The sequence below is a fragment of the Mycteria americana genome, chromosome 6 (genome assembly GCF_035582795.1).
Source record: "Mycteria americana isolate JAX WOST 10 ecotype Jacksonville Zoo and Gardens chromosome 6, USCA_MyAme_1.0, whole genome shotgun sequence".
In the NCBI taxonomy this organism is placed as follows: domain Eukaryota; kingdom Metazoa; phylum Chordata; class Aves; order Ciconiiformes; family Ciconiidae; genus Mycteria; species Mycteria americana.
The window spans coordinates 58,581,393-58,601,563 of record NC_134370.1 but is presented as its reverse complement, the minus strand read 5'-3'; the positions used below and the strand labels follow the sequence as shown (position 1 = coordinate 58,601,563).

At 39.6% G+C, this 20,171-nt stretch overlaps 1 protein-coding gene across 2 annotated transcripts; it reads right to left on the bottom strand.

Annotated features, from left to right (window-relative positions):
• Nucleotides 1-6,861: 6,861 nt before the first annotated feature.
• On the bottom strand, nucleotides 6,862-19,487 carry DUT (deoxyuridine triphosphatase). 2 transcript variants are annotated; one of them, XM_075506077.1, is made up of 7 exons: nucleotides 19,350-19,487; nucleotides 18,622-18,784; nucleotides 16,975-17,066; nucleotides 15,840-15,884; nucleotides 9,898-9,972; nucleotides 8,771-8,841; nucleotides 6,862-8,323 (listed from the first exon to the last, which is right to left on the bottom strand). In XM_075506077.1, exons 1-7 carry the CDS (start codon nucleotides 19,354-19,356, stop codon nucleotides 8,267-8,269), a joined length of 510 nt encoding a protein of 169 aa, XP_075362192.1. In that variant the 5' UTR covers nucleotides 19,357-19,487; the 3' UTR covers nucleotides 6,862-8,266. The 2 variants fall into 2 exon arrangements, with proteins under 2 accessions (XP_075362192.1, XP_075362191.1); XM_075506076.1 differs by lacking the exon at nucleotides 19,350-19,487 and adding an exon at nucleotides 19,179-19,312.
• Nucleotides 19,488-20,171: the final 684 nt, after the last annotated feature.

Here is a 20,171-nt window from a genome sequence, read left to right as displayed (position 1 = left end):
CACACCTGGAAAATGAAAGTTTGGCAAACCAGAAGGTAGAGATCAATGAGCAAAGCCACGAAGGGAAAAGGTGCTCTCCAGGGAGACCCTAAGGGATCCTAAGATATGTTAAGCGTTAGCTTTCCCCGCATCTACTCCATTTGCACAGTCACAGTATTTGTCATAAACCCCAGTATCATTCCTAACATGGGTTAGTACCAACAAGGTAGTGCCACGATTAACAATCCTACCACAGACAGCCCTGGTTTCAATGTTGCATTATTTTTGCTGGTCTGTGGCTCTAGGGCCACTCAGTGTTCTCCAACAGCTCAAATATAATGGCAGCTGGAGGAGTAACCCATTTGCTGGGCAGATGTTGCTAGCATGCTGCTTTATCAGTGCATGTTGTTGCACACCAGCCCAACACTGGGATAAAGTTGACTCTTCCAGGCAACCATGGCTGTGGCTTTGCATGAATTTCTTTAGCCTGAGTGCCCACTTAAACAGATCCTATCCTTTTCCTCATCCAGCTGTTCTATTATTTTGGCAGCTACTCAAAACTTCTGGGAATAATTGCAAATGAGTAATAATTTTTCATTTAGCTTGTATGCAATCCTGGCATCAGTGATCATTTGCATCCTTTATGAAGCCATGCCTTCAACACATGTTCTGAACATTTGAATAGCAAACTTCAGGAGTAGGGGGACAGAGGTGGAGTCCAATTTGTTGTTATTGTAATTCATGTAGGTTCTCATAGTTTTAAAATCAACCTTATTAGCAGAAAATAATGATGTAAAAATAAATAGGCAGGTCCTGTTGGCAACAAGGTCCCTAGGAGCAGACAGGACTGAAAAATCCAGAATCCCATTGTAGGGACCAAACTACTCCGAAGTGCCTGAGCTGTGTTTTTCTGCTCAGTCTAGGCTGTCCCATAAATGCTAATCAACTCGAAGGTCATCTAAATAAAAAGTAAATGCAAACAGAGGCTACTTCTCCCACACAGCAGACTTCTAGCCTGCTCAAGATACAACGGTGAAAGCTTGCCTGTTTTGACTATTAGTCAGTCTTACTCAGCTGGTATTTGGGAAAGTTATGAACAGCAGTCTGGAGGCTCTGTGCAGGTGACCTGGCATGGGACACAGCATATGTCATGCTTCCAGAATATGAAGCCCTCTTTAAAGCCGCTCTTAAAGCCTCTCTTAACTAGAAACTGGTAACAATATGTACAGTGCTGCACTTGGGCGAGGAACGATGTTCTGACAAAAATACCAGTACCTTGCTGCCTCCCTGGAGCAGCAGTTTGGCTTTTCATTTGGTAGCAGTCTTCCAGGCAGTGAGGTTTTCCAGTTCTTTCTGGAAAACTTTTATTAGTTTAATTGATATGACTAATATTTAAAAAAAAAATCCCCACCCAAACCAAAAAAACCACCCCAAGCCCAAAAACACTCACCAAGGTGATGAAGTGGGAGCTCTAAGTCCATTCTGACTCAGCTGTCTCCTTTTCTTCATGTCCAGGGAGGGCAACGAGTTCTCTGTTGCTGGATCCATGATGTCCTGGCATTGTCACAACTGCTTTTTCAGTTTCCTCACCTTACTAATGCCTTAATGCAAGTTGAGAAGAACGGTAAGAACAAGTCTGAGCTATCATACTTTCTCCCCTAACAAAAGACCTCCTCCTTTTCTTTGCTGCCAGCCTATGTATTGCTATGATACACTGTCATAGGATAGGATAGACAAAAAAAAAAATATTCTTGCAGAATTTAAATGGCTTGAATTGCCTATAATGCTGACAGTTTGGCTCACTGCCAGCAGCAACGTCTACATGGAAGTGTAGGAAAGCGAGACTGGTGTTTTGTGTTTCTGGCTGTGAGAAAGCCTGACAAGTGGGATTCCTTGATGCCGTCCTGCACCCTAAGGAAGGGTACCTGTAATTTGGCAGTGACCGGAGTGCAAGCAGGAACGTTGCGGTCAGGACTGATGTGTGTTAGCAAGGCAGCACTACACGCTGCCATGCTTGCTAGACATGGCACAATCAGCTGCAAAGGAAGGGGGAAGTTTTCTTCCAACTAGGACACATAGTTATTTTGTCTTGGACACTTGCAGACAATCTTTCGGACTAGGAATCCATAAACCACAAAACACTCATGTTAAAAGAATCTAGCCAAAAATACTACATTCATGACTGTTTTTTCTTTTTCCTTTTACAAAACAAAATCAAACGAATTCCTTTGCTGTAATCAATAGTAGTCAAAAGATAACTTTCTTCAGTTCAAAGAGATCAGCTTTAAATATTAAGGCTACAAGCAATATTAATTGATACAAAACTCTTATTTCTGTTACAAAATTTACTATACAAATGTTTCCTAAAAAGCCAATGATTAATATTATACATTTGTGACATAATGAAAAACCATCAAAGTCTAAGGGGAAACAAGTAAGTGTGCATATACAGCTCACATATGTTTATTTAAGCATATTTTACATATTAAAATACAGTAGTTACTTTCTGGATGAGGGCTCTCAAATTATAAAATTAATCTGTCAGGTTTTCAGACTTGGCAGTGTAAAAGGTTTTCTCGCTGTGTTCTAACAGAGTAGGGGAAAAGCGTCACTTCAGTGGTAAAGAGCTAAATAACCACACAGTTAATGGAGGGAATGTTTAGGAAAATAATTACGTTAATTCACTTCAGACCTGATCCTGCAACCTTTAACCATGCAATGACATTCTTTGCCCAGCAGCAGACCCAAATTTACACTTTGCAGAATCACATCCTTACTGAGGTAGAGATTGCCAAATAGCTGTTAGGGAGGGAAGTGCCATGTGTGCCAATTCTAGAAACCAGTAAGGCAGTACAGTCTGCCCTATATTTTCAGACTTTTGGTACTTTACGTAACTAGGTGCAAAATACTTATTTTTATTTCTGATTCTTTTCTTTGGAAGTGCAGTCATGTGCAATCAGGTGGAATAAGTGTGCTGATAATTTTCCTTCAGAAATTGTAATGGTTAGCGATGTGGACACTTTTCTTTTTAGGCAGAAACCATGAGGCACTGAAGCAAGCATTCACTTTTCTTGCACTTGAGGTCACAAATTTATGCAAGTCAAAAATGCTGGGCCTGCCAAAAACATCATGCTACACTCTACCAAATAAAAGGACACTGTTATTCTTACAAGGAAAGGTTTGACAGGACAGGAAATAGGCAGGGTCATAGAAGTTTACTTAATACTGAAACTTATTTAACCATCTTTAAGCCAAAATACAATGATAGTTATTTAAAAAAAAATTAGGAGGGAGGGAGGGAAGACAAATACAAGAGCACTGGACTATGGTATTACAGGAGTAGCAAACAATACAGAAACTAGGGAACCTTAATAAAAATTCACATAATTCAAGTTACTGTATGTCACCTGCTTCTGCTGGGTTAACATGTATTAAGTAAGCAAGCTTTAATTTATGTCCTGAACTTGCAGCAAGAGGCATCTGACTTGAAGAATCCAATGCAGAGTTTACCAAGCTATACGCTACTTTCATTACAATGCAATCCTTAAGTAGACTGCATTCCACTTAAAGGAACGGAGGAAGGGGAGTAAGAAGACAGTGAATATGAAAGATAGGAAAAATGTTGCTGTTCATTACAATTTTCCATTTTTGTTGAAACACAGCAGGAGAGCAAAGCCACAGGCTTCTCTACTGCTTTCGCATGCCAGGAGGGATTATGCAAACACTGCAACCACCCAAATCTTATTTAAATTATAGTCATTGTTCCCCCTTTAATGGTTATACTTTTGCCTGCTTTCACTCAAATATTGCTGCATCTTGCTTTCCGCCAACATAGTCCCAATGGGAGTCATCAACTCTTAATTATAGATGAAGAGATCTTTGAAAAATACCTCTGGAAAAAAGTGGAAAAGAAAGCAAACTTTAAGTGCCATCTAGTGGCTGATCTACTAAAAAACGTTAAATCGATCCAAAAAATTCTTAACATGCCACAGAGTAATATAACTAGCTGAACTGAGGAAGCAGTGCTTAAATACACAACTACTAGAGACCAGGTTAATACTTTGGGGAACTAAGAAAAGGACTAGAGATCAATGGTATCATTACCATAATTTTTCTTTTAAGATTTTTGTCTGTAAGTGGAGAGTTCAAATGATAGGAATTGTCTAGTGGTCACCTGTTCCTTCAAGACCCTCATGAGCTTATCAGCTTCTGCCTTGGTAAGGAAATACAAGTTGTCATATGTATTTCAGTCCAAATTAGAAAACAGAACCCTTTCAGATCTCAAAATAGAACCCAAACCATGGGGGTGAATCTGGAGCCAAGCATCTGAATTCAAAAGCCAGCATTCTCCTCCAAATCCACCCGGGGTTGAAGGCCAGATTCCCTCTATGTGTAACAAGTCAAATCCATTTCTAAAAGAAAGGAGGCAGATTGTTAGTTAGTAAAGTCCTTTACCTTTCCCTGCAGGAAAAAGCCATTTTCTGCTACAGATGAGAATTGCCAACAAATTATTTTCAATTATAAAAGCTCCGTGTTCCATTTACACGGAGGATGTCCCACAAGATCATTCCCCAAGCTTTAGGTAACTCCTCTTGGAGATAACATGTCCCTTCTACAACAGTAGTTGACAGTCTAAACTTAAATAGCTTTGTCAGAACCTGTTCAGTGATAATGGAGAGCAGCCCAACGTAACCTTTACTTAATGTAATTTTAATTTCATTTTTTTGCAAATAGCATACTTTGGACTTGCTTTGGAGCTTTAATCTCTTCAGTTTCATGCCTATAGTAAGCCCTGGGGATCACACGTCAGTGACAGGTTCTGGAGACATAAATTTGTCTAGATAGAAGTAAGACCTATGCATGTTAGTGTTTAGCTTCTCTTGAGGTTACTTGCTCAAGCATGTTGTTCAGTCAATGACACAGCCCGTTTTTCATTGAATTACAAAAATAATTTACAACTAGTTAATTGAGGCAGATGATCTCAGATAAAGTAATGAACAAGATCAACGTGTTTCCCAGTCCTCTCTTCCTTTTGCTAATATAAAAATTTTCAAACACTCTGATTTTTGTTTAAAACAGGATCAAATGTGCTAATTAAAGCCTAAAATGTACCATTATAAAGAGGGAAACTTAACCCTTGCTGAAGAAGTGCCGGTCTATCTTCTTCCCCTTGCTTATAGGGAGACAGTGAGTTGTATGAGTAAGAGCCAGGGGAAGTTAAAAACTAGCTTCTGCAACAGGTACTGTTCTGTGCCTCCTGTGTATGTTTGCCAGACACCAAGATAACGTACTTTTGTAGCATAGGTAATACTAATGGAAAAAGGGAACATTAAAATAATTTGGAGGGTATTACTTTTCATATTAATGAAATTGTGGGACTTCCTTTAAAAAAGAAAAAAAAATGGGAGATGTAGGCAGCATGGTTTGAACCAGAAAGTAGCAAATACTGTTGTAAGAATTCTCTACTCATTACCAATACAAAAAGTTTCTACAGGTTTCAATACAGGCCCTGCTCTGCAGTAGCAAGTATCAACGCAAGAACTTTCAATACATTGGTACGTAACTCTTGTTGCCTGGTTAGAAGTATTTGTCTTCTATAGATTTGCTACCCATATTGAAGCAAAACCCCAACACTATAAAAGAAGTTATCAGAATTTGTTACTCTAGTGCAATGGTTTGATGCACAGGGAGGAGTTCAGTGTAGAGGCGAGCTCCAAAGCTTGAAAACGTTTCCGTTGTTTCAGATAGACTTTCCCAAGGTCCTGCTGGGAAGAGCCTTGCCGTAATCTTAAACTCATTACATGCTTCTCTAGATAAGTGTTGAGAAACGATGAAGAGGAACTCAACTATACCAATTTTCAAAATAAGTGAGCCCTTTTTGGTAATGACACTTAGATAACAGTCTGTATGTTGACAACTTACAGCAGGCATGGATCTGTAAATTTATGTTTCTTCCTCATGTGTCTGAGCGAGCTTCTGAGATAGTGCTTTTTCTAGCCAATACTATTCCTTCTTATCTCAGAATCTGGAGTATTGCTTTCAAAAACTGAAACAGCTTTACACAGAAGGATCATAGTTATTTTAAGACCTTTAAATAGCCTTTGGTAACTGAAGTTCCTTTTTGGCAGGTTATAAAGCGGAAAAAACTTGGTGTCACGATCAGCTGTTCCAATTAATTTAAAACTTCATTGGTATGATGTTCTTCTTGCTTACAATAGGCTTTTGCATGGTAAGCCTGCTTATGGCGGTCTGGGTATACAGATGTAAGTACAGTGTTGTGATAAGGGTGTAGGAGGGAAAAACCAAAAAGGACTGATAAGCATATGTCGTGGTTTAGCCCCAGCTGGCAACTGAGCACCACGCAGCCGCTCGCTCACTCCCCCTCGGTGGGATGGGGGAAGAGAATCAGAAGAGCAAAAGTAAGAAAACTTGAGGGTTGAGATAAAAACAGTTTAATAGGTAAAGCAAAAGCCGCGCACGCAAGCAAAGCAAAGCAAGGAATTCATTCACTACTTCCCATGGTCAGGCAGGTGTTCAGCCATCCCCAGGAAAGCAGGGCTCCAGCACACGTAACGGTTACTTGGGAAGACAAACGCCATCACTCCAAATGTCCTCCCTTCCTTCTTCTTCCCCAGCTTTATATACTGAGCATGACGTCATGTGGTATGGAATAGCCCTTTGGTCAGTTTGGATCAACAATCCTGGCTGTGCCCCCTCCCAGCTTCTTCTGCACCTGGCAGAGCACGGGAAGCTGAAAAGTCCTTGACTAGTACAGCAACAACTAAAACATCTCTGTATTATCAACACTGTCTTCAGCACAAATCCAAAACATAGCCCCATACCAGCCGCTACGAAGAAAATTAACTCTGTCTCAGCTAAAACCAGGACAGCATATAATGCAGATGGAGGGGAAGACTTTTACCCTAGTCAAAGATGAATGTACTTGGCACTGCCAAGTCAATGTAATGACTGTCCTATGGTTGAAGCAGTCCGAATGCTGTCATATTACACTTTATTTTCCAGTTCCTTGGGGAAGGGGCAGGGGGTAAAATGTATAAAATGTGCAATATTTTGGGCCTACTTCACTGGAAAGGGTTAGTCCTAGACAAGGATATGAAACTCATACTAACAGGGTTATCATGATCTGAGAATACCAAGGAAAAGAATGCTGTGAACATCTTAGTCTACAAAAGGGCCTACCTTTCCACTGCTGAAACACTACTTAAAGCACAGTATTTCATACCTATGCCCTTTCAGCTAAGAAAATCTAAAAAGAGAATACGGACAGCTGCAGGGAAAAAAAATTATGTTTGAGAGCCTCACAGCCTTTTCTAATTCTTCTGTAAAGTGACAAAATACTCAAGATTCTTTCCTTTTTGTCCCTTCTCTTGTGTGCATGTTCTTTCAACTGAAAGCTTTTGAGTCATTTAAGAGATTCAACAATCAGGTTTGGGACAGATTCCAAAAGAGTTCTATGATAACTGGTCAAAATAGAACTGAAAAAAAACCCAATTTGTGCACTGCCTCAATAATTCAGAATCTTTCTTCCATACAGTAACTTATTAATGAATTTGTCAATAAATATTTCAATAGCATGTTTCCTAGCATTTATTTACTATATAGAAGTTATTTCCAGATGAGTTGTGTTATTTAGCTCAAACACTGTATTGCCTGCTCTATTAAAAGAGAGCTGAAAAATTGTTTGAGGATCAGCTAAGAATCAAAGACAGAACTTTAGCTTTGAACAGAAACACAAGTATTTTGACAGGTTGTAGAAGATGCGATATTAAAGATCTCCGCCTTATCCTGATTTAGGAGTCATAGCAGGAAGTAATATCGATACCTGTATTATCACTGATTCTGTATGAAATAGGCTCTCAGCATGAAATACTCAGCTACATGGAAGACAGCTTTCAGAAAATTAACACAAACTGGCAAGGGAACAAGCAGCCATTTTAGTTTAGGTGAGTAAAATAAAATCAAATCATTAAGTTATTTTTTAATTTATTAGACTATAATCAGCACATAAACAATGAGTTCTTATTACTGAGGGAGGACCGTACATCTAAAAAAAAAAAATCTGTCAACTAATCAATCAAGTCAGTCATGCACATTTCCCCATAATGCAGATGAACTCACTGCCTGTAAAAAATAGACAGGACAGATACAGAGAAGTCTGAATAAAACTGGAAATTTTTTTTATGTACTCCAAAATCCCACTTTTAAGTCAAATGAAAATTTAGAAATACCGTAACAAAAAAAAATAGAAAGCATATTCAAATAATTTTCAGTTCTTTCCAGTAGAACCAAAGCCACCTTCACCACGTTCTGTATCATCTAGAGCCTGAAAGACAAAAATTATGATAACTTGGTTTAGTGTCTTAACTTGCCTTTTGTTTCTATATAACAGATATTGTCTATCATAGACGAAGGTACATTTACTCCTAACAATAGTTATAACTGAGAAACTAAACCAAAAAAATTGAGACATTTTAGAATACCTTTCATACAATGTGGGATTTGTTTAAACTTGTGAGACAACTGTTTCTAGCATATACTGAAGTTTTTCTCAAGCACCTGTTAACTCTAAAAACTACCAAAAAAAAATCCACATAAATGCATGCAAAGCATCAAGCTTTTTATTCAGGTAGCAATGCTACTGTGCAGTTTTAACACTGAAAGTAGTTTCAAAGCAAAGTAGTTATCTATACTATAAATTTCAGGTTATATACAACTATCTTAAACTATTAATTATTGAAAATAGCAGAAATATTTTCTTTTGGCAACTTACTTGAACTTCTTCTAGCTCAGGATAGCAAATCCGTTCACAGATGAGCTGGGCAATCCTATCCCCTTTTTTAACTGCAATGAAGTTAAAATATTATTAGTTCCTTCCAAAAAAGTGAATAATCAATACAAAGTTTAGACAGTCCCCTTTCGAGAGTATCAGAATGTACTAAAGTGTAAACACTTATTTGAAACTTAGTTAAGCAGATGTTAATAGTTCCAGAAAAATACAGGCTAAGATAAACTTGTGCTGAGTCCTTTTATGGTGAAGTTTCAGCAGCAGTACCAGCTCAAGGCATCTCCCCTCATTCCTGCTGCCATCTTAAGTGTCATTATGCATAAATACTGCAGAGATTGAGAGACAGCTGTATGTACAATGTGGCTCCTTTTGTGAAGTAGACCCAGGAACTGATTTCTCTGGGGGGAAAAAACCTGAACTAATAAAAGGAAAACAAAATTTCTGATTAGTACCCACTCTGGTTCACAGAACTTCTGCAAGAAGCTTGTGCTGTGAAGGTGCAGAAAAGGCTGCAAAAACACTGGCAATATTGTAACTGGGCCCTGAGGCTTCAAAGTGACTGTTTGCAGAGAGACAATATGATTAAGGAAAAAATCATATCTTTATTAATCATGTTTCCCAGGATCCTGGAGAAGTTTTTATCTCAAACACTGCTCAGCTAAATCTTTTTTTTTTGTGGAGCAAGAAAAGAAACTTAATACAAAGTTGCACTTCAGTACAGCTCATGAATCTAAAGCTTAGCTAAGCAGGGTTTTTTTGTCTGTTTTGGTTTTGTAGTGGTGGTGTGTTTTTTGGGGTGTTTGGTTTGGGTTTTTTTGTGTTTTTTGGGTTTTGAAGGGGTTGGGGCTTTTTTGGGGGGGGGGGGGCTTTATTTTTTTTTGGGGGTGGGGTGGGGGGGTGGGTGGGTTTTTTGCAGGCTGCCTAATTTGCTAGGAGTGGAAGCTTTTCATGTTTCCTTGAGAGGACATTGTTAAGTTTCAATGTTTTTGTTAATTGTAAGAAGAAAAATGTTCTCAGCTAATTCTAACTCTTCATGGACTTTTAAAGAAAAATTAAGTTTCTCATTTCCAGTCAGATGGCTGAAAACAGGCTCTCCCAAGATTAACACTTACCTTCAAAAGTCTCCTTGCCAAAGTTGAAGAGTACCACACCAACATTTCCCCTGTAATCCTCATCAATAACACCAGCTGTCACAAGAAAGAATTAAGAGGGATATCCAGTTAATAAATGTTGTCAGTATATTAGATAAGTAGATTAGAAAAGGTTTAGATTAGTAGATGATTGCAGTACCTCATATTGACATCCTTTATACTACTCATGCACGATTAAACAATATATATGAAAATACTGAAATATCTAAAAATGCTAATCAATCTTGCAAAAAGAACTGAAAAACACCATCACATATCAAGAAGTGTTTTACCACTGTACTACTAATTTTAGTTGTAATACGCTATCTGAAATCAAGACAGCTGTACCAAATTCAGGCTCCATTTGTTCTGCTAACTTCAGCTCTTTGAGTGTCAAGCAGAAATCTGTTCTTAACACTAACATTTTATTTCAGAGCTATGGATTTGCATAGATCCAAATCCCATATCTCAGGCAGGGTAACAGAACTAAAGCTTTAAGGAATTGATTGTCATTCAGCTACATTCAAGTGTAAATACTGTAAAACAAGCTTGCTCTTATATTTTATACAACTGTATTAACTACATAGTTCGGGAGATTATCTACCAATACACATTAAAATAACCATGTTCTGCTTCTTTGGGGTTTTTTTCTCTTGGATACAGGAAGCATATTTCCAGTAGAAGAACTGGAGTTTGGGCTTACTTGTGGACTACAGTATGTATTTTGAAGTCTACTTGTAGAAATAATTCAAATACTAAAATTACATGTCATTCCAAGACATTCCCAGACTCATACATACAAAGTACTACCTTTAGAGATTATAAACACGAGAGGAAATTGTACTATGACTATATCTTGAAGTTTTAATGTTGAACCACAACACACAGACTTAAGAATAGAAAACGGAGGGGTTGTTTTTCTTAATTTCTTCAGCTGTGTGAAAATATTGCAGTACATATGGTCCATAGTTACATCTCTGCACTAGTTCTAGTGTGAACAAGGTACTTACATAGCTCTCTTTCCCTTGTAATGTCATGGGTTAATCCAATCACATTTCTGAACAGCTTCCTAATTAAGGTGCTAGTAACACTGGGTGTATCCCCTGAGCTCTGAAAATTCAGAAAAACATGCAGTTCTCAAGTTGACTCACTCGTATTTAACTGCATGCAATTGCTTAAAGGGACCCTAACTACAAAGCACTGTCGAAAGTAACAGTGAGCAAAACACAGGGGTTGCTTTGCATGAACATTTTCCAGAATAGAAAAAATTATTAAAAAAAATTCTTGAATGTAGCATTCAGTTCAGTTGATTCAGAGAGCTTGATGTACCGAAGCTACGTGCACAGGTCCTGTACTGTTTGGTTTCGGTTAGACCAGCTTTCAGAAAGTCAACTACGCATCTGTTAAATGGAGACTCACAGTACATCACTTACATTGGTGATCACAGAGCTTTCTTGCACAATTTCTACCACAGTTCAATGTTGCAATTCAATACTTAAAATAATAAAAATCAAATCCTATGCACATGTGTTAGGTGTATGAGCAAAAAAGGCTGAACTATAAAACAATAACATGAAAATTTTGCCTTCTTACTTCTAGCAAAGTACTATTCCTTCCTCCTTTTTAAAATATCAGATAATCTAGAGCCCTTACATAATTGCTAAGCCAGGGCTGACACAAAGTATTAGCTAAAGAGTGCTATGCAAATAATTTGCATCGTTTTATACAATAGCGGACACTGAGTCCATGCTACATAGATACACTACAAAGAGAGATTCAACAAACCTGGCAGCACAAATAATTTTAAGCATTGCTCAAGTTTTGCAGTCAGTTTCCCATTCATTTGCTGTATTTGTTCACATGAGTCAATCAGCTGGAGAGCTGAAAGCCAGAATTCATATTTGGCACATAAAATTATGTACATATGCACATAAATGCATATAAAAAGATCATTAGCTCTTTGGATAAATTCTTAATTTGACAAACCATTCTCAAGTGTTTCTGTACAGCTAAGACAACATTTTTCTAGACCATATGCTAGGATAGATATTGCTATGCATTAGAGATTGATAAAGGAATTTGCTACTTTAACATAACAAGGGCTACTCTTATTTCTGTGATAGTACAGTATTCTGTTCTGATACAACACAATACTCAAAACTGATTACTACAGATTACTAATTCTATTTAAATGGAGATTATGCTTTTATATGTATAAAATGTACCAATTAAAGTAGTAGGGTTAGATTTATGCACGCAAGAAACTCTTGCATGTCACATTTTTGCTGGAATTATCTGAAGAAAATTTATAGAACAGAACAACTGGGGCTACTTAAAAGTCATTCTAAATTAACTTTTCGGTCTTCATATCTCTGACAGAAAGCAAGTTTATTTCAACATAATGACAAAAATTGTACTTGATGTATTGGTTAGTGCTTAACTGCTAATGAAGCTTTTTGATCTACCAGATGTTGCTGCTATTTTCTGGGCAAGGAGGAAAAAAAAAGTATCTAAAATTTAGTTTGTATTGGAGTAACTGGAGCTTAACGGCATGTTAGTACTCCTACCTCTTTTTAAACCCCAAACGTTTTGTTTTGCTGAAAAGGAGCATTGTAATGGATCTATACTGATTTACAATGAATCTAGTGAGATGGCTTCCCTGATCTTTAAACAATGGCATTAGCACAATCTCAGCTTTACGTATAGACACTAAAATTTATTTTACAAGTATTTGTTGAAAAGGCTATAATCTAAACATATACTTCTATGAAGAATACCAAATTCTTTTGACCACTTATTTGACTACTGCTAGAGACTGGCTCTCTAGGATTTGAAAACTATCTGATAACTAAAGATGGAAAAGACTGATGAATATTTCTGTGGCTGAACTGAAGTCAGCAACACTGAAAACTTTAATCACTCGTATTATTCACTAAAGGGAAGAAACCCCTCTCACTAAACCACTCTAATTTTCTAAGCTTAGCTATAAAGTAAACACCTTGTAATGGTTCTACAGATTGTATTGGCAAGAATTGCACTTCCTGCACGCTTCTGAGGGTGAAAGCATTCCAGAGGATGCAGAGAGGAAGAGCAGGCTTCTTCCTTAAAAGCATACCCGATACAAACAGAACTTGCAATTAGAGTTGAAGTTATGTATGAAGAAAATAACATTTAAAAATACATTTTGTGGCCAAAACAATTAGTCTAACGCTGTGCTGAGTGACTGAAACACCATCAAAGCCATGATAATTTCAAATTCCATTAAAGGCACAGCTGGGTAAGGATTTTATGAAATAAATTTCTTACCAATCATTTTCTCTTTAAATGTATTAACCTCCACTAACATAGTCTTACTGAGTTTAACCACTGTGTGGATTTTGAGTTCAAATTACACTATTTGTATCAAAGATCCTTGGGAGATACAGGAAAATATGATCCAGGAAGACCTGATCAGTGTTCCTTCTGTATAGGGTCACAAACTCACTCTATGTAACTGGGTGTACTGGCAAAACACATTAACATCCTTGGCATTCTGCTATTCTGGAACAGCAAGTTGCAATAATTATATACGTTGCTGAGGACTAAAGCACTTCTCTAAATTATGTGTATTGGGTGGAAATCATCTAAGTCACTTTTGGAAAAATCATGCATTGGAATTGGCAGTCTGATATTCTGTCTTACTCTGTCAGAAGTTTGGCATGTCACTTGTTGGGAAAGCATCCACATCTAGCAGATGTGAGTTCTGAACATATTCTTGCATGATCCCAATTTTTCTGCCTGACCCTTAGGACTTATGGCAGTTTATTTTTACTTAAATGGATAATGTCCTCATTGTGACAAAAGTACCTCTGCAGGACAAGTTAAAATTATGTAACAATTTTTTTTTTTTTAATAAGATGCCCTCTAGTAATGGTCAGTAATAGTTTTTACTCGTGCTTTGTCAACTGTCAGCTTTTTTTAAAATCTGAACATAGGTCATCCGACTAAGCACTTCTGGTTGCCTTCTAGTATTTCCTAGTTTAACTTTCAGACTGAAAAGACTGTTACAGAGCATATGTATTTTTTTCATATAAACAAAAAAATTGTTTTAGAAGTGTCGCTTTAAAGAACCACACTATAGTAGACCATGTATACTATAGAGTCATAGGGGTGTAGAGAATCTTTGATTCCCATCTTAGTGCTCTTTTGTATGTTACCCTGCTACACTTAAAAAAAACCTAGTGTAACAGAAATCCAAGAATCAAGTCTTATTTCAGATAAAGCGTGAATGACACAAAGCTGGCACAGATGCTCCCCTTTAACCTCCGATATCAGAACTGTATCACAGGCACAGCCAGACTTTGATATGCCATAAAGCAGACAGAATAAAGTAGTTCTGCAGCAGCTCTAAATTGTACTGGGAATTGCTTTGCTTTTCAGCTGGCTTGGTATCAGAAAGAGAAGGACGCCTAGAGTTACCCTTCCTCACCTCTAGAGCTAAGCCTATAAGCAAGTAAAGGCCGAGTGCCACTGTTATAAGTAGTGTCTCTTGTTTAATGCTGGGGGGGGTGGCAGGAACCAAACAACAAACCAACAAAAAAAAAACCCAAAACAACCCCAAAACCTAGCGAAGAGGAAAAGGCCTCAACTTTTCAGCACACTTTTCTTGTCAACTTCCATTATGACTCAAATTATAATGTGCTTGCAAAAAATGTGCTCTCTCGGCCACCCAGCACTTTTGAAGATACCCATTAGATGCATATTCTTTACGTCATTACATCAGAAATGTAGTTTTTTGTTCTTTTACTACAATCTATTGCCAGAAAAACCAACTGCTTAGGGTTTTAGGAGGCAGAAAACATTTTTATTTAACTTAGAACTGTATTATTGTACAATTAGAACAACGCATTTAGTCCTAGTTAAATTGCTGTGGTTACAGCTGTGCTCAGAATAACTCCACAATAATCTTAGCAGTGAGAACTTCTATGCAATTTAGATGCCATTTTATAATACAAAGCTTAGAGAATCCGCCTGTGCTTGGATCAGCCCCGCTGCAAAACTGGAATTGAACTTTCAACATCATTTACTTCACGTTACAGTTATAGCAATATGGCAAAAGGACAGTGAGGCTTTCATGAAGGCTTCTGATTATGCCTATAATAATTGTTTTTGAAGAGATATCTGTGAATTTCTAATCAAGATGAAAGAAAAGCTCAAAATATTTTAAGAAACTACCCTGTTGTTCAAAACAAATCTGTTGCTAGTACTGAACAACAAAAAAACACCAGTAAAGACTTGTAGAAAGCGGGATTTTAGTTTTATTTCTGTTTCAAAAGACTTTCAATCTTTAAGTCAATTAATGTACAAAGTGACGAGTTTAAGTTTCATTTGCTTTACATAATCTGTTTACAAATTCATTTGCTTTACATAATCTGTTTTCATCAGTAAGAGTAAACTAAAGCTCTTTTCATCCTAATAATCAGTTCTACCTGCAGTAAGGGTGTATTTCACTGCTTTCTATCATTCCTTTTGAATAACATTACTATATATTCTCTGCGTAAAAGAATATCTGTATGTAATTGATTTAATTCATTCAGATCTTACACTAGACTGAAAAGAATCACGCATAGATGTTTAGTCAAAATGGAGAAAGGAGAATGTAAAAAGTCATCTTTAAAGCCTAAACCAAAAAAAATCTTCTATGCCAGGCATTGCCTACAAAAGTATGATATGGTTATTATTTTTAAAAAATCAGTAATATTTTTTAAATTCAGCAGGTTTAAAAATAATTATGACACATTGGCTCGCTGAGGTATTACCCAGTTATTTCCTTTTGCCAGACTACCGATGAAGCTAGCATTATTTATTTACACATATTACAATGTGAAATTAAGGCACTTTTGCAATCAAGATTTACGTCTTAGTCAAAAGAACAAAAATCTTACCACCAACATCTATGAAGTGCTTTGCAGCTAAACCAGAACGTGGTGCTAGAAAACAAGAATTTTTTTGTAAGTATAATAATTTATTTCTTTTAAAACTCTTACACAATATTTATAGGTTAGATAGTGTGTTTGCACAGAGTCGCAGCAGCAAGAACTGTTTCCACAGTCTTTCTAAAATAAACACCATTTTACAGGAACTATTGTAAGTGTTAATGTATATATTAAAATAACAGCTGCCGCAGGCTACAATAAAATTGCAATCTTTAAGCATATCTTTGTTTAGACCACCAATTGCACAGTAGGTTTCTCCAAGGAAGGCAGCTGGAGCAGACAACTATCTAATCTTGGTTTATTTTTGCCGGCTACCGCTGATTTGGAATAATCTCAAAAGACTATTAGGTCAATCCATTCGAGTTACAATGGAAAACAGTATTTGGCAAGCAATTTACTAAGAAATATTATACACAGATAAATTAAATGATGTGCAGGGGTTTTATTTTACTTACCTTAGCACTCTTTGATGAGGTGCTATAATGTTACTCCCTTCAAGATTTTCTTTGTCTGGGATAAGAGAAATGCACAGGCATTCTCCTTTTAGATGAAAGGACATGGCAAACTCTGATCACGCTCTTCCACTGGAGCGGCTATTGCTTTTTTTACTTTAAGAATTTATACATAATTCAGAAAAAGAATGTGCAAAACATAACAAAATATCTTGTACAGGTTCTCTCAAGTATTCTGTCACAAAAAGTAGTCAAATTCTACTACACTGGTACTCTTACTTCAGGGTTAATTTTTAAACATCCAGGGGTGTATTTTCTGTATGTCCATTACCTATTGCTCTTTGTGATTTGAATTCTGAAACTGCAGAGAAAAAATAAACTATTGCATAGCCTATAAAGTTGTATGTAGACTATGAAATTTTTTGCTAATAATCTTTTTGTCATGATATACACCAAACCTCAAATGTATTTTACAAGAAATGTCTATTACAAGGCTTAATAAATCACTCAGCCACGTGACACCTCATGTTTTGCATAGAAAACTGAGAGCTTTAGGCAGAATCTAAATGCGAAGATGGCATCAAATATGTTCTACAAGGACTCTGCAGCCTTTTTATAGCCTGTTTACTTACCTACTCGACCATAGCATCCAGAAGGAAGTGCAATTTGAATGTCTGTTTTCACTACAGCCTTTTCCATGGGTGGTATCACACAGTCATAGGCACTACATTAAAGAAAGAAACACTAGTTTAGATAGAATATTTTGAAAATTTTCTTCTCTGTAACTTAAGGAACAAAATGACCCAGAATTATTCTTGCTGGGAATTTATGCCATGGAATTTATACAAGAAATATCAACAGATTTGCAAAATCTAATGCAGATCCTAAAACACATGATATTCCCATTTTGATGGTGCTATCTTAAGATTCCAGTAGTGTCATTTGAACAGCATAATCTTAAGATTGCTAGTTTTAAATGTTTTTTTAACTGGTAAGATAGACAAAAAATACAAGTTTAACTCTAAATTAACCATTAGGTGAATGGGGTTGTACAATTTTTGTGCAAAAGCAGAATCTTTAAGGATAATACACTCTTTTGATTAAGCTTTCCACAGCAGATGAACTAGTTGTAATAAAAAATAATAATCTATTAAATTAAATTTCAGGCATCAATTTTTTTTTCTGAGCAGGTCAGAAGTTCACGCTTCACATGATTCTGTTGGGAACTGCAAACTAGTGAGATTTTAAGAACTTTCTAAAGCTACCCAACTGGAGTCTTAATGAAAGGCAGTGGTGACAATACCACAGTGAGACTGTTCTACTTGTTTAAGGCAAGCATATCTTGGCCTTGACGAAGAACTGATTTTTAAACACTGGGAAGCACTGAAAGGTTTTTTATGATATGGACTTTTTCCAGATGTACAGTGCACCACTGGAACAAGAACAAAAACAAACCTGGTAAGCCAAATGGAATACAAAGGAAAAGTGTCAAGTGTGGTGAGGCAAAGCTTCAGGAAGTCAGATAGGCAACAGAAAAAAAGACAGGCTGATTATTCTAAGTAATACTAAAAAAGGGAAGCTAGAGAAGGTCAGAGTGGAGTTCAGATATAACTAGGGATTGTATTTGATCACAGAAGCACTAGGCAAACAATCGCAAGCCTAGCTGCAGATATTCCTGAACATAGTGAAAACCTTTGAACAATGGTTATTATTAGTTCAAGCAAACCAAAACCTAAGTCTGTACAGCAACCCACGTGGTTTCCAGCTAGGAGCATTATCAAACTGCCACAACTTCCTTTGGCAGGCAGCACCCAATACCCAAGAGGAAAGCAGAAAACCATAAGCGCTGGCAGGGAGAGCCCACATGCGCTACCATTTTTTTGTTTCAATAGGAAGGCATCTAGTCAATGATGGTGCCAACAGCAACTCAGGCTGATGTGTCAAGCCTGACTTTGGGCCAACAGCCGCACCGCTACCTGATGAAATCGGTGCTGCAGCATGACTGGACCACACATCTTTGGAAATGGAGGGAGAAGGATGGAGGAGCAAGGCAGCTAACGAACAGGCCAGCTCTGGCCTCCTCTTCTGCAGGGCCGGCAAGCCTCTCCGGGGGAGCTCTGCTCAGCAAGAGCACCTGCCTCACGAGAGCCCTCTCAGCCGCCGAAGCCCCGAACCAAGAGGCTCGCCGAGCAGGGCGGCAGCGCCTCTCCCTGAGAGGAAACGGGCCGGGCCGGGCCGGGTCGTGGCGTGGGCTCCTCCCCTGGGTGGGGTACCCTCACCTGTATAGATCGTAGCCCGCAGCCCGAGGAGAGCCCTTGGAGGGGGTGCAGGCGTTCTCGGACAGCTTAGTGAAGCGGAGCCGTGCGGTGGGCTCCCCGGGCACTAGACCCTTCTGCCTCTTGCTGGGGCATGGCTGCAGAACGGCGTCAGAGGAGGGCATGGCTGAGCAGGGACGGGAAGGCGAGAGAGACCCGCTGTGAGGGGAGAGGGAAAAGCCCGCGAAAACCCGGCACGGCCCACTGAAGGCGGCAACAGAGGGGGAAATCGCTCCATCCTCGGCCGCTGTCTGCGCGGCGCACCCTCGCCACCCCTCGCCGGTGAGAATGGCCTCGCCCGGCTCCTCCTCAGCGCCCAGCTCCCCGGGCCCTCACGGCGGGGCCCCTCGCGGCGCTGGTTCACGCCCCGTGGCGGCGGGCGGGACTCGCCGGTCGCGGCGCCCCGTAGCCTCTCCTGGTCGCGGCTGGGCGGCCCCCGACGGATAGGGCCCGTGGCAGAGCAGGGCCGCAGCGCGGCTGGGCGGTGTATGCTCCCTCCAGTCCCCCCGCCGCCCCCTTACTGCGCTCGCGGGGGTGCAGGAGCCGCCTGAGGCACCGGGCCAGCATAACGCCGTCGCCTTGTGGGGGGCGTGCCGCCGTCAGGCCGCCCGGCGCTCCCCGCTGCTGTCCGGCGGTAACAGGCTCGTGGGGCGCAGAAGGAGGCGCCCCCTTCTCCCCCTACTCGGGTCTACCTGCCATGCGGCCCAGCCGCTCCGCCAGCGGCCCGGCGCCGCGGGCCTCCGCGGGACACGGCGGTGGCGGTGCCGCGGGGCGGCGGCCGGACCCCGCGGGGCGCGCAGCGTTGCCGGGGGACGCGATTGCAGCTGCACGGCCGGCGGTGGGCGGAGCCGGGGCGCACGGCGGGGAGCGCGGGCCCTGTCACCGGGCCGCGCTGGCAACGGGCAGAGCGCGGAGGCGCCTCGCAGTGGGGACCGCGGCCGTTACAGCTCCCTCAAGGGGCCGCCCCATTTCTAAGTCGCGCTGCAGGCATGGGCCGGTAATACGCGTGGCGTACCGGCAGTCCTGCCTTCCGTCCTTCTGCAAATAACCTGCATGCTCTTCCAGAAATTGCCAGGCAACGACGGAAGCATTTGCTTTATGAAAGGAAAACAACTGCTTCCCCTCTTTGTCGAGGCTGTAGATAGGAAGGCCTATCAATCCTCCACCTGTCTAATTCTTTTGTCTCAGAGCAGAATACTTGCATGATTCCACTGTCTTTGATTTTGGTACTCACTGCCCTCTTTTGCCGTCCCATCTATGACAGACTTCCCTAAATTGCCCCATAGTTGTTTGTGCTGTGGGCTGACAAGAGTAGCCATTGGATTCATGGTTGTGAAACTTGTGCTTGACCGCTCTGATGGATGTATTTTTCTCTGTGCGAAATAGCTGCAGCCTGTTGGAGTTCTGTTTGCTAGTCTAAATTTTGTCAAACAACCGTTGTGACTTTTTTTTTTAAAGATCAAAGCATATGTGATTGTCTCCTTGCTATGTTACGCTTTTTAAATGCAGCCAGA

What these genes read in the sequence shown, in the direction of transcription:
- DUT (XM_075506076.1), bottom strand. Translation starts at nt 19,224, where the DNA reads ATGCTGGCCCGGTGCCTCAGGCGGCTCCTGCACCCCCGCGAGCGCA. An exon ending in GCGGGCTACGATCTATACAG is followed by an intron (nt 17,067 to 18,621) that starts GTGAGGGTACCC and finishes TCTTTAATGTAG; the next exon opens with TGCCTATGACTGTGTGATAC. An exon ending in TGGCAAGGAGACTTTTGAAG is followed by an intron (nt 8,842 to 9,897) that starts GTAAGTGTTAAT and finishes ACTTCATTGCAG; the next exon opens with TTAAAAAAGGGGATAGGATT.